Source organism: Lagenorhynchus albirostris, chromosome 10 (genome assembly GCF_949774975.1).
Source record: "Lagenorhynchus albirostris chromosome 10, mLagAlb1.1, whole genome shotgun sequence".
In the NCBI taxonomy this organism is placed as follows: domain Eukaryota; kingdom Metazoa; phylum Chordata; class Mammalia; order Artiodactyla; family Delphinidae; genus Lagenorhynchus; species Lagenorhynchus albirostris.
Window position 1 is genome coordinate 82,908,866 of NC_083104.1, and position 16,940 is coordinate 82,925,805.

At 41.5% G+C, this 16,940-nt stretch overlaps 1 protein-coding gene across 1 annotated transcript; it reads right to left on the minus strand.

The window, feature by feature from the left end:
* Nucleotides 1-265: 265 nt before the first annotated feature.
* Nucleotides 266-7,896, minus strand: LOC132527935 (zinc finger protein 260-like). The gene is made up of 6 exons (XM_060163940.1): nucleotides 7,872-7,896; nucleotides 7,132-7,205; nucleotides 6,521-6,996; nucleotides 6,294-6,411; nucleotides 5,874-6,021; nucleotides 266-2,012 (listed from the first exon to the last, which is right to left on the minus strand). The coding sequence occupies exons 2-6, from the start codon at nucleotides 7,165-7,167 to the stop codon at nucleotides 619-621; spliced, it is 2,172 nt and encodes a 723-aa protein (XP_060019923.1). The 5' UTR covers nucleotides 7,168-7,205; nucleotides 7,872-7,896; the 3' UTR covers nucleotides 266-618.
* Nucleotides 7,897-16,940: the final 9,044 nt, after the last annotated feature.

Consider the following 16,940-nt stretch of genomic DNA (forward strand, 5'->3'; position numbering starts at 1 on the left):
AGGCCATCCACGTATGGTCAAGAGGCTTGGTTAGGTAGCCAAGGTGGGAGGGAAACAGAGACAACTCATCTCACACATTCTAAGCCCTCCGATAGTCCTGTGACCTCAACTGGTACTAAGAGAAGCAATTTCAACATTAGACTAGGCTAAGGCTAGTTAGAAATCAGAATGATTTGAAAAAGCAAAACATATTCTTGAATTCAGTATAAAAAACTATATTTTTTACAGCTGCCCTTGTGTACCTTTTCATTGTATTAAATGACACTGCATTTAACAAAGGTAATCACAGGTAAATTTCTTGTTGATGTTTATTTTTCCAAAATCTCAACTTTTCCAGCATTTATGACCTTTAAACAACTTTTCAATGTGTTATCTCTGATGTTCTTTAAATAAGGAAGTTCAAGAAACATTTTATCTCAATTTTTAAAAATTCTGAACTCTACTTGAAGTTGTCACCAAACACCTTGGCAAGGAGTCATTTTAGTGGATTCTCTGGTGCTTAATCAGAACTGAGCTTCTACTGCAGGCTTCACCTCATTCACCACTGTTGGGGCTTAGTAGGATGTGGCCTCTCTGATGTTGGATCAGCATTGCTCTCTGCTTGTATGCCTTCCCACACTACTTAAATGTATAGGATTTTTCCTCAGAGTGGACTCTCTTATGTTTATTGAGATTTGACTTACAGCTGAAGGCTCGCCCACATTCAGAACATTTGAAAGGTTTCTCTACTGTGTGGATTTTGAGATGATGACTAAGACCTGTCTTCTGACTGAAGGCTTTGCCACACTCTTTACATTGATAAGGCTTCTCCTTGTTGTGAATCCCCTGATGTTCAATAAGATGCTCTCCCCTTGTGAAGGCCTTGCCACACTCAGGACATTGGTAGGTCTTATCCCCAGTGTGGATTCTTTTGTGGTTTCTCAGGCCAGTTAACTGCGTGAGGGTCTTCCCACATATATCACACGTATATTTTCTTGGTTTAGGAGGGTTTCCGTGCTTCCCTCCTAACTTGTGTTTGTTGAGGCCTGAGTGTTGACTGAAGGCTTCACCACACTCATCACATTTATAGGGCTTCTCCCCAGTGTGAATTCTCTGATGTATGACCAGGGTTGAGTTCACTCTAAAGGTTTTTCCACACTCGGCACATTCATAGGGTTTTTCCCCTGAGTGAATTCTGTGATGTATTATAAGTTCTGAGCTCCGGCTAAAGGCTCGTCCACATACAGGACATTCAAAAGGTTTCTCTCCAGTGTGGATTCTCCAGTGTTGGTTAAGTCCTGCATACTGAGCGAAGGCTTTTCCACATACTTTACATTCATAGAGTTTTTCTTTACTGTGAATTCGCTGATGCTCAGTAAGATTTGAACGCTGCCTGAAGGTTTTCCCACATTCATTACATTCATAAGGCTTCTCTTTGTTGTGGAATTGCCTATGTTCAGTGAGGTCTGCACTATGGCAGAAGGTTTTCCCACAGCATATACATTCAAAAGGTTTCTTTCCAGTGTGGAGGCTTTGATGCTTTGTAAGAACCGATCTCTGACTAAAAAATTTGCCACATTTATTACATTGATGGGGCTCTTCTCTAGTGTGGATTTTGAGATGTTGGGAGAGGCCTGCTTTCTGACTGAAGCCTTTGCCACACTCTTTACACTGATAAGGTCTTCCCTTGCTTTGAAGCCCCTGATGCTGAGTAAGTTCTACACGTCTGATGAAGGCCTTTCCATATTCTGTACTGGAATATGGTTTCTTCCCAATGTGGATCCTCCTATGCAGCTGAAGGCCTCTTATCCAAGTGAAGGTTTTCCTACATTCATCACATTCATATTTTTTTTCACCTGTGGCATCCCCATCCTGCAACTCCAAACTTCCACTAGGCTCACTGTCTCCTCTGTATGTGGCATGCTGACACACAGTTTCATGATGTCCATCAGACCCCTCCCTACACCATAATATTTCTTCATAAGGTTCCTGCTTCACTTCTAATGTCAGGTTCTCAGTCCTCACACCACCATCTGAAACAACACATCATATAACTCGAGGAGAAAAGGCAACTCAAAATTAAGAAACAGACAGGTAGGAGGGTTAATCTTTATTTTAGATTTAACAGAGGATTTTATATCTTTTCTTTATTTAGTGTCAGGGGTTCAGAGAAACAGGTCAGCCAAGTAGAAGGAATGGGAGTAATACAGGTGTGGGAGTGAGAAAGAATAAAGCATGGCCAAGTTACCAATAGAGCATGGTAAAATTGATAGGATGTCACTTCTGTGATTACCTAAGACTGTAAGTTCCACCTACTATGAGATTTTCTCTATTGACACTCTCCCTTGCTGGTTTGCTGGCTTTGATGAAGAAAGCCACCATATGAAGAAGCCCATGTGGCAAGGAACTGAAGATGGGTTATGGCCAGTAGCCAGCAAGGAACTGAGGCCCTGTGTCTGTGTGAGTGACTGACAGAGAACTGAGTCCTGCCACCATCCATGTGAGGGTGGAAGTGGATCCTTCAGTCACAACTCAGATGAGATCCCATCTTTGGCATTTTGACTGCAACCTTGTGAGAGACCCAGAAGTAGAGGGTCCAGGTAAGCCATACCCAGACTCTTGACCCATAGAAACTATGAGACAATAAACGTGAGTCGTTTAACTGCTAGGTTTGTGGTAATTCATTAAGCAGCAATTGATAACTAATGTACCACTACTACAAAAATACAAAGCTTCTTAACTATAAGAACTACTACAATTTAAAAAAGAGGAGGGAAAACAAATCACACACTTAAAATCATATGCATGTATATGTATATCCATACATACATGAACACAGATAAGTATTTATGCATATGTGTATATATATGTTTATACTTATTATCAATAAACGCAAATGGCTTAACTTAACTATTAAAAGAAAAGAATTAGGGAATTCCCTGGTGGTTCAGTGGCTAGGACTTGGCACTTTCACTACCCGGGTTTGATCCCTGGTTGGCGAACTAAGATCCTGCAAGCAGCAAAGCGTGGCCAGAAAAAAAAAAAAAGAAAAAGAAAAAGAAAAAAAATAGATTTGGTCACAGAGAAAAACCCAACTCTATTATATATACAAGAAACACATCTAAAATAAAATGATACAGAAAAGTTATGAATAAATGATGAACAAGAGAAAATTAAGCAAATGCAAATAAAAGAAAGAAGGCATCATGATCTCAGTTTCAGAAAAAAGGAGAGATTCAGGCCAAAAGCATGAAATTAGACAAAGAAGAGAACTTTATAATGCTAAATATACAATTTACTGTGATAATGGAACAGATATGTCTAATTATGCAGAAAATAACAGAGGAACAACTTTCCTAGAGCAGAAATTATAGATGACATAAAGAGACAAAACAAATAACAGACTTTAATCATCCTTTCTCTGTCTGAAAAAACACCAAATGGGCAAAAAAATAAAGATACGGAAGATTTACAAAATGAAATCAACAAAATTAAATCTTATGGATAAATACGTATATCAAGCTCTGTATCCTGAAAATAGAACATCTTTTCAGATGTGCAGTGACCTTTAATGAAAACTATTTTTTGGGTCATAGGAAAACCATAATAAAGTCCCAAAGGTGTAAAAACAACACAAACATTCTCTGATTACAACAGACTAAATCTAAAATTAATAACAAAATCAGAAAATAAGCCCTTCCATCTGAAAATTTTAAAATTTCCAATTATTGGTTCAAAGGCAAAATACAAGCATACATTTCTGATTTTCTAGAAAATAACAAAAACACTACATTTCAAAACATTTGGGATTCATCAAAACCTGTGTTCATCTGTAGCATCAAATATTTATATTAGTAACAGATATATAGATCAATCCAGCTCAAAAGTTAAAAAATAAAAAGGACAACTAATTAACCAAGATAACTTGCTCATTTAGGAACACTTTACTGGCTTTTCTCCCTTTTGTGTCTCATTCCCCTTCCTTATGCTTCCTGGGAACACCTCTGATACAAATTACTACAATGTAAAATAAATAAATTTAAAAAACAAGTGAGAACATAAGGAAGGAATTAACAAAAATAAATGCAGAAATAAAATATAGAAAAATAATGGAACATTGTAGTGTGAATACACCATTGTGAACTCATATTTTTTAGAAAAAAAAAAATGTACTTCTAGCTCTACCCATAAAATGTGCTAGAAGTATTGTTACCCTAGTGGTAAAGAACTCCCCTAGCACCAGATTTTATACCTCAGTAGCATTCTCCATTAAGAAGAATCAAGGCTCCTTCAGAAAGGGTTGATGCCAAATCTGAGTCTAGGGAAAGTACAAGGTGAGCCTGGAACAATTAATTTTGTTCGGAAAGCAAGGATTCAAAATTCATAGGGTCATGGCAAAAAGAGACAGGGGCAAGATGTCAGACATCCATACAAGGCAAAGATGTGTCAGTCTGAGCATTAAAAAGAGTAATAACTGGTAGATTGAAACACACTGACTCAATGAAAATTACTAAGTCCATAATGATACTAACACAGAGAAAGTCCTAAAATCTCACGTTGCCATTTGAGGTACCTATTAAACCATTCCTTGAATATGAAAATTGGTAAATAAAGGGGGAAAACTAAGTGTCAATCTTGACTGTCTAATATGAAGTCAAGTCAATCTAATCAACAAATAGATGATTTGACCGTTTCTTTACTATAAAGAAGAATGCCAGTTAATAATGTAGAAGGAATGAAAGAATTATAAAATCATTCTGTAACCCTTAATAAAATGGTTGACCGACACAAGAATTCTCAAATATTTTGTATTTTGTTGATAGGAAACTGGCCATTCACAAACTGCCAAAGTGATACCACACAATTACAAGGGGAAAAATTAGCTGTTCAATGGAGGGATCATCCTGTCATCATCCTAAGCCAGCCAGGGATTTTATAGTGGGTCACCCAGGAATTCATGTCTACTTACCTAATATTAATTCTAGCCAAAAATGTTTAACTTGAGTCTTTCAATCTTTTTTCCAGTTTATGGAAATCCAGGGTACAGAGGCAGCAAAATAAATGATACAATGAGGAAGCAACCAGAAAAATACAGAGGGTAGGAGACTGGCCTGGGCTCATCAAAAAGTCTGGGCTGTGAGAGGGAAAATGGGGCAGTGAAACTGTTCTAAAGTAAAAAAGAATTAAAAGGCATAACAACCAGATGTGTTATGTGACCCTGGCTTCTATCCTGGTTTGCACAAATCAGCTTTAAAGACATTTTGGAAAAAAATGGACCAGTTTGAATTTGGATTGAGTTTAGATAACATTAAGATGTATTGACAGGGAAAAGGGAAGATTATTAACTGAGCAAAATAGATTATAAAATAGCACATAGAAATGATCCCTTTTTGGTGAAAGGAATGTGTGTATGTGTGTATACACACATGTGCACATAAAAGATATACAGATATAAAATAAAAAGTCATCAATCGTAATCTCTGGGTGATAAGAATATCATGATTTGCTTTCTTATTTTGCAACTCTGTATTTTCTAACTTTCTACAATGCATGTATACTTCTCTGGTAATAATAAGAGGTAACTTTCAAAAAAGTCAATGTAGTTTTACAATGTTAATATCCTATCAGGGTCTATTTATGTAAGCATCAAAATACTTGAAAGTAACATTTGCTATAGACAATCTGCAGAAAATTCAACTGTGGATGTTTAAAACCGACATACTGCTGAGGTTGGTCTGAGATGACTTATCACCTGTTAATCATTATTACCTAAAATGTCAGCTCTGTCACTCTTTAACAACTCTCATCACAAGGAATTAACAAGTCACACTCCACAAAAAAACCAAAGGGGAGTTGATTTCAGTCCAAATTCCTTAGAGAAATTCTTGCCTCACCTCTTTCCTCTGATGCGTGGGGCTCAGGTCCTTTGCCCTTGAACTGGACTGCTGGAGGTTGAACTCTGGTACATGAAGATTTTTCATCTAGTGTCTTAAGTGTCACTGTCTGCAAAAGGATCTTCTGTTCCAGAGCACAGGCTGAAAGCTAGAGACAAGCAGCACTCATTAGGCCTGTAAGGATATCATGAATTTAACAGGAACCAAACCTCAGGGAGGAGTCCCCAAGAAACATCCCCCGACAAAGACTAGGAGGAAGAAGCTAGAAACCAGGCCCTAGGGTGCTGAGAGGCAGCCAGAAAGGTAAGCAAAGTAAAGTTTGATCAAATATTGTTTCTGTCACTTCATTTATTGGCTATGTGTCCTTGGCTAAGTTACACAACCTCACCGAACTTAGTTTTCATGTGTGATACCACCTACATCTTTGCTGCTGTGAACGATGAATGACCAGTAAAGGAGCACGATGCCTTCAGTATCTTTACTCACCATCCCCGAATCTGCTGTTTCCCACCCTTCCCCTTCTTCCCCTCCTGACTGGCTTAGCAAGAAGCTCAGTTCCCTGCTGAATGCTAGGTTTTCCCACTGTTCTCTCAGAGCCTTCACACTTGAGAAAGTTTTGCTCCCAGTTCCCCGCAACCACATCATACTAGTCTCTTCCTATGTGTACATTTCTCTTTCTTTCCAGATTCTCCAGCATGGTCACCACCTCCTCCCCACTCTCTGGATGATGTTCCTGCAGCTGGGCCTGGAGCTCCTGGGGCAGGATGGAGAGGAACTGCTCCAGCACCAGCAGCTCCAGGATCTGCTCCTTGGTATGTGTCTCTGGCCTAAGCCACTGATGGCAGAGCTCCCGGAGCCGGCTCAGTGCTTCTTGGGGACCAGGGGAATCCTGGTAGCAGAAGTGTCTAAACTGCTGCCTGAAGATCTCCCAGGCAGGAGGCTGGTTCTCTGGAAGGCTGAGACCCTGATTCCTGAGGTGATCTTCCTCCAACTTCACTTTCACCATCACAGGCCCCTGCTGACCCCATGGGGCTTGGAACAGCTGGCCAGCAGACTTTCTTGTGTCCACGGCCATCATTCCTGGCTTCTGCTGGAGTTTCAACTGGAGGCTTCTGAGGGCACCCTGGGGAATAAGAATTAAGTGATAAAGGGATACACGGCATATACTTCGAAGAACGCACACAAGAAAGAAGACCTGTAACCAGGGTAACTAATTTTATTAATTCACTGAATCCACAAATATTTTTTAGAGGCCTACCTTGTACAGAAACTGTTCTAGGTGTTTGAGACGCATTAGCGTAAAAAGATCCCTGCCATCATGGAGTGTTCATTCTAGTAGGAGCAATCAATAAATACAACAAATATGAAAAGTGTAGAGTATGTTACGGAGATAAGTAAAAATATATAATTGCTGGTGTGTGTGTGTGGAATGAAGGCTGATAAGTAAGAATATATAATTGCTGGGGTGTGTGTGTGGAATGAAGGCTTGCACTTAATGGAGGAAGGTTCCTCCAAATCCGGCATTAAATACATGTATGTGGCCCCTAACCTAAAGCAAATTTTCAAGTTATCACTTGGCACCGTTTTTCCATACTTGAATACATATGACCCAACCTGTGGGAGAGGAAAAGTTACTAGTCACAGCCAGAAAATTATTGATGTTTTCGTGTTAATCTGGCAAAACTGATAGCGAAATCCCACTTCGCTTCACACAGTGCTGGCGGCCTTGGTTTAGTCAGAGCTTCGGAATTACGGTTCCCAAAAGGGGGTCCCCAGTCCCGGGACAGGGTCCTGTCTTGGGGGCCTTGGGGCCGGCCTTTCTGGAGCCTCCCAGACAGACGTCTGCTCCCGGCCGCGCAGCCCCGAACCTCCCCAGGCACAGGGTGTCCTCCAGCCGGAACCAGGGCCGGTGTTCGCTGCCCCACGCGGCTCAACACGTCCGGGGCTTCGCAAGGACGAATCCGATATCGAGGCGGAGGGACGCCCCCATACACTCACCTGAAAGGGACGCACAAGTTCGGCTCCCGGAACCGGACGCTCCGGCGCAACGGCTTCCGGCGTCTCCCGGAGGTCACGCCCCCGAGCGCGCGCCCGCGACCCGCCTCCGCCCACGTGCGCAGCGTCTCCCAGTTACCCTGCCGTCGGGTACGCTGCGTGTGCAGTTCGAGCGGTCCGGGACTAAAGGCGGTGAAAGCAGCAACTGTGCTTTGACAATTAACACTAAACCCAGTTCCTGGATCTCTGAAATTAAAAAAAAAAGTTTCGAACACCCGCCTCTTGCCAACCTGATAGGACCTCTTAACTGAAAATGTAGGGGAGGAGTGCTAGATGACAACAGAGAAGAAAAATGATTGCTCTCTTCCATAAAGAGCGTTCCCGGGAAGTAGGCCGTTGGCGGTCAGCATCGCTACCTGTTTGTCTCCCCTCTGCCCTTCTCCTGGGTGCTTTCATCTCCTCTGTTCCCAGAACCGTCTCCTTCTCAGGAAGGAACACGATAGCTAGCCTTTAGGATCTCGTGAATATACTGAAACCAGGAAGAAACACAGAAAACAGTGATGGTCGAAAAGTGGGAGCTGTTAAGGCAAAAAGCTTGGGCCAGAAGGCAGTGGAAATTTGCGAGAATGCATGACCCTAAGCGCAGAAGAGGATTAAATGATGGAAGAGGTTCTACTGTGGAAGAGTTGGAAGAGGGGGCGATCAAAGTAGGTGAGCTCACTGCTCTGAGGGAGGTTCCTCAGTGAGTTGCTGCTTTAGTTAGTCAGCAACACAGGGTTGGGAATAATAAAGGGAGTAGCAGACACAAAAAGGAGAATCAACATATGAAGTGGGGTGCTGGAATTTTGAAAAACCAGCCAGAACTGTAAAGTTGTCCTTGTCCCACTGTGCAGAGACCGTGGTGTATTGGGAACAGATTCCTCATGGCTATTACCACAGGAAAGCAAGACTCTCAGAACACTGCCCCTACAGAAACAATGTTGCTCACTTTGGAGTTTCTCTTGTGCTGAGGCAGATATTCCCCATTCTTCACAGTGCAGGACGTGCATATCTTAAAACAATCTAGCTCTCTCTCAATTCTTTTTCCTCTCTCAATTTTTCTTTTTTTTTCTTAATTTTTTTTTGTTTTGTTTTGGTTTTGTTTGCGTTGGGTCTTCATTGCGGTGCATGGGCTTCTCGTTGTGGTGGCTTCTCCTGTTGCAGAGCACTGGCTCTAGGCGTGTGGGCTTCAGTAGTTGTGGCACACGGGCTTAGATGCTCCACAGCATGTGGGATCTTCCCAGACCAGGGATCGAACCTGTGTCCCCTGCATTGGCAGGCCGATTCTTAACTGCGCCACCAGGGAAGTCCCTCTCTCTCAATTCTTGATACCTCAGAGAAAATTCAAAATCCCTTCACCTAGAAAGAGTGGAAAGGACACCACTGTTGTTATACTGAAGGGATTATTACTGAGTAGAAAAGGGGAAAGCAAGCTATTTTGAAAGCACCTGGAATGAGCTTAATGGTCAGATCTTAGAAAGCCACATTGAAGATGCTACGTTTCAAGGCAAATACCAAGGACAACACCACAAAGCAACCACGGCTTCCTGAGGAGACTGGAGAGTTGACCACTGCTCACATGTGTAGGAACTGAAGCCTCTGAACCCCACACCCAGGACCTTCAGTTCACAGAAGGGCTGGCACCTTGGGGATGTGGAGAGCTGAATGACAGAGCAGAGTCCAGAGCAAAACGAGCCCTGCCTTGTAAACATCCCTCACATTTCTTCCCTGCCCCATCCAAAGTGGCTAAACATCTGTCAAATTATACTTACTAGGAATTATATCAAAAATCCAATAAGTGAGATCAGATAGTATAGGACAGTGGTTAAGAGCTTATAATTTGGGGTCACTGAATTCAGGTTCCTGTGCTGCAGTGCCCCTTGAGCAAGTCACTTAACTTCTCTAAATCTGTTTCCAATTAGGCGACAGTAAGAAAACTAAGAGCACTGGGCATCAAGAGGATTAAACGAGATCACACAAGGGAAAACCACGAGCAGAGTTTTTGACAAGAGTACACACTATGGATAGCTTTATCATTTGTGAAAAACTCTGAGTCTTAAGAGTCTAAGGAGAAATGACTAATATATCCATCCCATTTACTGTGTTTATGTGTAAAGTACACACTTTTACTGAGCCTGCCCACAAGGGGTCAGTTGTTCTGCAGAAGATATAAAATGGGCAAATTAGTGTCCTCCTTGGGCCTGAACCATATACCAAAAAAATTACATAATCTTTATAATCCAGAGGCCTATTATGTAATTAGGGCACAGACCTAGAACACCTGACACTGATGAACAACAGAGTGTTAATATGTAAATATATTATGTGGTCCTGGATTTAAATGTAGAAGGAGTTCAAGTATGGAGATTCACTGAGGCCCAGTGGTTAGAGTCTTTACGGGAGATGTGGAAGGCAGGATGGGCCCTGGAGAAAGGGAGCAAGTTAAGAATTCCTCCTTCTCAGGTTGGGAAAGGTTCAGGAGTTGGGGAAACCATCCTGGGGCTAGCAATGGAAAGGAGGCTTGTGAACTGAATAGGAGGCTGGCAAACAGCAGTTGGCCAGAGGCCACCAGGATGGGGGAGACGACCAGCAGGGCACAGTCTAGAAAGGCTGTCAAAGATCTGCTCAGATCTTTATCCTCTTCAGGGAGTGCCCTGCGTCCACTCTTACCCTGAAATTGTTGCTTCGCTCGCTATGGTTACATAAAGAGTTTTCCCAGACTAAACCCAAGGAAAAGGCAAATCTTTTAAACATGTTACATCAATCTTGGGAGTTCCCTGGCTGTCCAGTGGTTACGACTTCATGCTTTCACTGCTGTGGGCCCGGGTTCGATCCCTGGTTGGGGAACTAAGATCCCACAAGCCACGTAGCCTAGCTAAAAAAACCCTCAAAAACAAAACAGAAAACATGTTACATCAATCTTGCTCCTATTTACTTGTGATTTTTAAATATCTACATGTGCCAACTTCTGAAAACGTGGAGGGGTCTCAAGACTGAACATGACTGTAATGTACTGAACATAGCTAATTTTCTCATTCATAATTATTAGGCTCATTTTGAGAAGTATCAGAAGCCAGCAATCGAGATTCATGAGGGCTTTGGGATCCTCTCCCCCAGCTATCAGTTCTGGTTTTAGACTGAAATCTGCTATGCATACAGACATTTATTAGCAATGTTCAGGAAAATTATCAAAAATTGGAAATAGGCAAAAATATGCTAGAACATTTTGACTCTCGGGGAATTTAACATTGACCTACAATTGATTAGATTTCAAATGTTTTACAGTCCTATAAAGTTAGAGGTTAACTTATAGAAAACTGAAAAGATATAAAATTTTCCTCTGCCCAGAAGAGAATACTAACCAATTTTGTATCTAATTTAGCAATTTTATTGCAATATTTTCCCCTCACTAATTATATGAATTTCAATTTTGTATATTCTCGTGGAATCAAGTCTACCATTCTGTTGGCTCCTCCATTAATGAGTTAAATAAAATTTGGACACTTGCTCATTATTTGTTAGAATGAGCTATATGAAATGATTGCTTCCTCTAATGCTTATAACCTAATATTTATAAGAAACATTTTCCTTAATTTAAGAGTGAAACATTGACAGCAAGCATGGACAAAAGTCATATAGCCCGTTCTGGGAGCATGATGAATTCCCAGTTTCTCTGTCTGCGTGGCTGCTCCTCTCACATCTTGGGTGAAAGGTTCATTGGAAGGAAATGTTGCTAAGGATGCAGTTAATCTTAGAGTCAGGATCAGGCAAACGGAATCTTCTGACATCAGAAAAGGTTGCGAATCAAGCCTCGAGTGCCATTCTAAAAGGTGAGCCATGAAGGACTCTAGATGTTCATGCAAAGGTAGAAGGAAGAGACTCTAAATTCTTTTAGTCACTATATATCTTTAATATCACAAATTCCACCAATGAAAACTCACTTCTAACATTCAGTATGTAAACTAGTAAAACCTCTGCTATTAATTGGAGATAGAGCTAATTGCTGTGCTTAATGCTAACTTCCTCTGGAGTGTGGCCTTTCTGATTAAGTGTTGGTGAACCACCCCTGAAGGATATATTACTGATTAGAGGATCTATCCACGTAGACAATTAGGTCAACTTTTTGTGGTGGTGTTTGTTTCTTAGTAAATTGCAGACCATACAACAAGGACAACCTGTTTTCACTAGACAAATGGGATGTAAGTTCAATAACCAAACCATTTTCCCTCTTCCATACAGGATGTTCCTGGAAGGTATGCAATCTTGTCTCAATGTTGGATTGTGTCTATTTCCTAATATAATTTCAGACAATTCACAAAAATAGAAGTGTACCTCAATAAAAAAGACTCTGTTCATTTAAAAAATAAATTTTTTTTATGTGGACCATTTTTAACGTCTCCATTGAACCCATCACAACATTGCTTCTGTTCCACACTTTGGCCCCTTGGCCACGAGGCATGTGGGATCCCAGCTCCTCAACCAGGGATCAAACCTGCACCCCCTGCATTGGAAGGCGAAGTCCCAACCACTGGACCACCAGGGAAGTCCCTGTTCATATATTTTATTGGCATAATGTGCCTTCCTAATCATATTTTATTTTGGCACTATTTTTCAAATAGATTTGTAATAATGTATAAGAAATGTATGCTTGTATATGTAGGTGTGTATACATATCCACACACATAAATGTGTTGTCACCAAGTGTTCTTTTGTAAAGAAATCTCACATTGTTTTGAATGTCATCTTTGTATATTACAATTACAAATAAGGTGTCAACAAGTTCTCTCCCTTTTTTCAAAGCTGTACTTATTAAAAGCTACCACCAATGTCTTCTTTTCTGTGAAGACTCTGCTGACTCCTTCAGTCAGAATTAATGTGCTTTAACATTATTTGGACTTTATAATATAATTACTTATTGTTTATGTAGCCTATTCTGCTTTAATAGATTATAAATTCATGTTCTACTTATCTCTGCATATGTCCTTCGTATAGTTAATGACACAGAGGAAGGGCTTCATAAATACATACTCTGTATGATTAATACTTTTAGAAGCATGTGCTGGGGTTAGGTTAACACTGAGGGGCTGCTATAATTAGATTTATGGAGGCTGTTGGTTCTATGGTTGAGGAAGGTCCAAAAAGCTCAGGTTGATATTTATGGTATGCTTTATTGCTTTTCTTTAATATTATAATGTTAGACTAAAGAATCAAATTATTAATTTCCTCAACTTACATCTTCTCACTATTTGATACAGCTACACCCACTGAATATATCACATAAAGAAGGGACATTGTATTTTCCCCTGTCATTAGACTAAAATCTCTTGTAATTTTAATCTCTATTGAATTCTCACAACCATGGAACTCCACACATCAGGGGATTAGCTGGCTGAATGACTGATACAACTATTCAATATGTCAATGAACCTGGGAGAAGAGGCCAGTATGCGGAAGACTTATATCACTTTCCCCATCTCTGGCTTTCATGTATCTGATCTTATTTCCTTTGTTTTTAAATATCAAATGTCCCAAATGTCTTTTTAAATATCAGGCTCCAATGTGACCTGAGAAAATAATCCAAGAGACATTTTTGGCCAGTGAGTACCATTCCTTTAGCTGCACTACTCTAGGCCCTGTCTATGGGCTGAAGACACATCTGACACCAAGAGAGACAAGAGAGACAAGAGAGACACCAAGAGAGACACCAAGGATCCCCACTCCTACTTTCCTACACTAAAAGCTGGGAGGTCCCTCAAACTCAGTTGTTCCTTGTCCACCAATAAGTAGTAGAGATATCCCACCATATCCCAATCATGCAGTTTTCCATCTTTCCTTCTGGAAGGACAGCCTAAAGAGAATTGGATTTATTTTGTACTTTAACTTGGAGTGTACTTTTTGTGCCTTAAATATACTGGGAAAAAGACTAGAGAATAGGGACTTCCCTGGTGGTCCAGTGGCTAAGACTCCGTGCTCCCAATGTAGGGGGCTCAGGTTCTATCTCTGGTCAGGGAACTAGATCCCACATGCTGTGACTAAGAGTTTGCATACTGCAACTAAAGATCCCACATGCTACAACTAAGACCTGGTACAACCAAAAAAAAAAAAAAGAAGACGACTAGGGAATATACTTGAATGTTTCATACAGATGAAATTAATAATAGGATATACGGCCATATTTATATTTTGATAGGAATTTCAAACATAACAAATTTAATATACCAAGTAGAAAAAGTCTACAGGTCCTAAATGCTTGTGTTTTACATCATTTTGACTTAACATAGTGCTTCTATGGGAATAAGGTCAGGTAGAATTTGTTTTCCCTTTGTCACAGGAGATACTATTAGTGCAATTCACTTAATTCCTCAGAGGAAACTGAATATTCATTAAGTCTCCCCAAGCAAGAAACTGTGCATGGCAAACTAAAGTTCCGTAGACCATAAATAAGTTACTCTGAGGGAAACAGGTGCTTTTCAGATTGTATCATACATTAATCTGAGGGAAATGTGTATCTTTTTCACGTGGTTGTTTCATGATATGCATACCCCTCATCTTTCAAATGTTTTCTCTGATTTGAGTTTTTGTAAAAGCAGCATACCTTTTCTCATTAACCCTGACAGGTTATTTTTACAAAAGTTAATAGAAAATAGGAGGTTAAATGGAAAGCATTGTCCTTGCATCTTTGCTTCTTTGACCAAAAATTAAATGGTGGTATAAAGGTCACTCAAGGAGTAATATAATAAAAATAAATATAAAAATAAATAAACAGTGTAAAGAGCAGGAACATCCGAAGGCCAAGCCCCCATTAAGATGGTAGCTGAGAAGCTCCCCCCAAAGCTAAGTTCTCGGTTCTGTGTAACTGATGGCAAAGCATCATTACATGTATGATGAATTTTCTGCCTTATTCCTACTCAGATCAGACCTGGCTGTCCTTATGAAAAGCATAAAGACAGGCATGTCATATTGCCACTTCAGAAACTACTTCTCCCCAGAAGGCTCTTTTTTATACTCACCACTTTGCTATAGAGGGGTGGGCTCCCAAGGGTTATTCCTGAGCTAGATATTCAATGACTTCTCTGGTTAAAGATCTTGCCCCCTTCCAGAGTACTTTCTGCTTTTGTGCATGGGCTTGAACCTAAGGATAAAAAAAATTTTTCTCATTGTACATGTAAAGGATTCTGATGAGATTAAATAACTTGCCTAAGATCACAGAGCTAGTAAGCGGTACACTCTAGATATAAATTCTTGCAGTCTGACCACTACACTTACTGCTCCTTTACAAACAGGCCCAATTGGTTTGGAAATCATTGCTAATAGCTAAAACCTCAGCATTTAGTTAAAAAGAAAATTTCCAATGGAGTTAGGAGACAGACAAATATCACAGTCTCAAGAGCAGATCTTTGGAGAAGAAAAACAGAAAGACACTGCTTTAGCCCCAGTAAAGAAAGGACATAAAATCTTGATTTGCTTCTATCCCTTCCCATACTTGGAAGCTCAGGATTCAGCATTTTTATAACATAATATTGGATTACCCCTTTCCCACTTGCTGGCCTGCATATCCAAGCTGTGTCTTCAGACTCTCCTGCACAACTACTGCCTCTTAGCTGGATGATTCTCCTGTATCTAAGTACAAAGCTCTCCCGTTCCAATAGGGTCAGGAACTACTCCATCACCAGCAGTTCCAGGATCTGCTCCTTGGTGTGCATCTCTGGCTTCAGCCAGTAATGACAAAGTTCAAAATTTGTGAGGTCCAGGGACCTCCTGGTAGCAGAACTGCCTGAAATGCTAGGGGCAGAACTTCTGGTGAGGATGCACCTTCCCAGGCAACCTAGGCCTCTCCCGAGCATGTGCTTCTTTTCCACTTTCACTATGTGCAAACCCTCCTGCTCCTAGTAACATGAACTACAGAAGTCAGGGTTACACCAAACTTTTGATATCTTGGGCTATGATGGCTCAAGACAAAGTTCACTTGACTTAGGGTACAGAGTCAAGGTGAAGGCTCTCCTGGGCTCTGGGGGATAGGAACGTATTGTAAACAGAACAAAATTACCTGGGCGGCCAAGAATTTACATAAGCTTGTTAACTTTATGAGATAAAATAGTGACAAACCAAGCCTAACAGTTTAGGGACAAACTGTTGCCAAGGCTGCGGAGACAGGTATGTCTTTGCATGGCAGCAAACGCCAGGGAAATCCAGCCCACCCTGCTTCCCCTACGCCAACGAAGTCACACTCCGCATGCGCTATGGGGGTCTCGTGGGTGTTTGGGTGCACCTGGCAGCCGCAGCTGCGCACGGAGAGCGGGGCGTCGCCCCCACGCCCCCCAAACTCGACTCTAGCATCTGCCCTCTCTTTACAACCCACTCAGGAACCCCGGTTCTTCACCCCGAAGCCGGAAAACGGCCGGCTCTGCTCTAGAGAAAAGAGGGAGAAGCGCTGGAGTGTGACCCGACACGTGCACACAAGTATACAGCTGGACAAGTCACCTAGGATCTCGGTCCCGGAGACTGTACTTCCGGGGTTTGTACAGGAACTTGGAAGGTCTGAGCATCTCTATGATCTCGCCGGCGCCCCACTGGTGGTTACCAGGCGCTCCCTCCTCACCCGGGCCGCCCTGCCGCCGGCCTCTCCAGGCCGCCTTGCAGAGCTCCCCCTCCTTCACAGCTTCTGCAGACCCAGACTCTTCTAGCGAGCAGCCTGGCGCCCTCTCGGTGTTTGTGAGTCGACCACTGCACCCAGGAAATGTACGTCGGAAAACAGTAGCATAAAGGACGCCAGACTTGGAGTCAAGAAATTTTAAAGCCTTGCACTAGGTCACTTTAAACAAGTCACTCACTTTCTCTGTTCCAAGGACCAAAGTCAATTATATCGACAGGTCAGATTTATTATAAAATGTGTGGATGGATAACGAAATGAACTCAGGGAAGTTTTTCCAACCTGTTTAGCTCACCAACCAAGTTTTATGCTTTCTAAGGGGCACTGGGCGAGTCAGGTTGAGATTTCCCTGATGCCATTCTTGGGTTTGTTCCTGTATACTG

Bases quoted from the DNA above. Each gene is read 5' to 3' on its own strand.
- LOC132527935 (XM_060163940.1), bottom strand. From the start codon at position 7,167: ATGCGTCTCAAACACCTAGAACAGTTTCTGTACAAG. The intron at 6,997-7,131 runs GTAGGCCTCTAA...CTTATTCCCCAG, and splicing joins TAGAACAGTTTCTGTACAAG to GGTGCCCTCAGAAGCCTCCA. The intron at 6,412-6,520 runs GTATGATGTGGT...CTTCTTGCTAAG, and splicing joins GTACACATAGGAAGAGACTA to CCAGTCAGGAGGGGAAGAAG.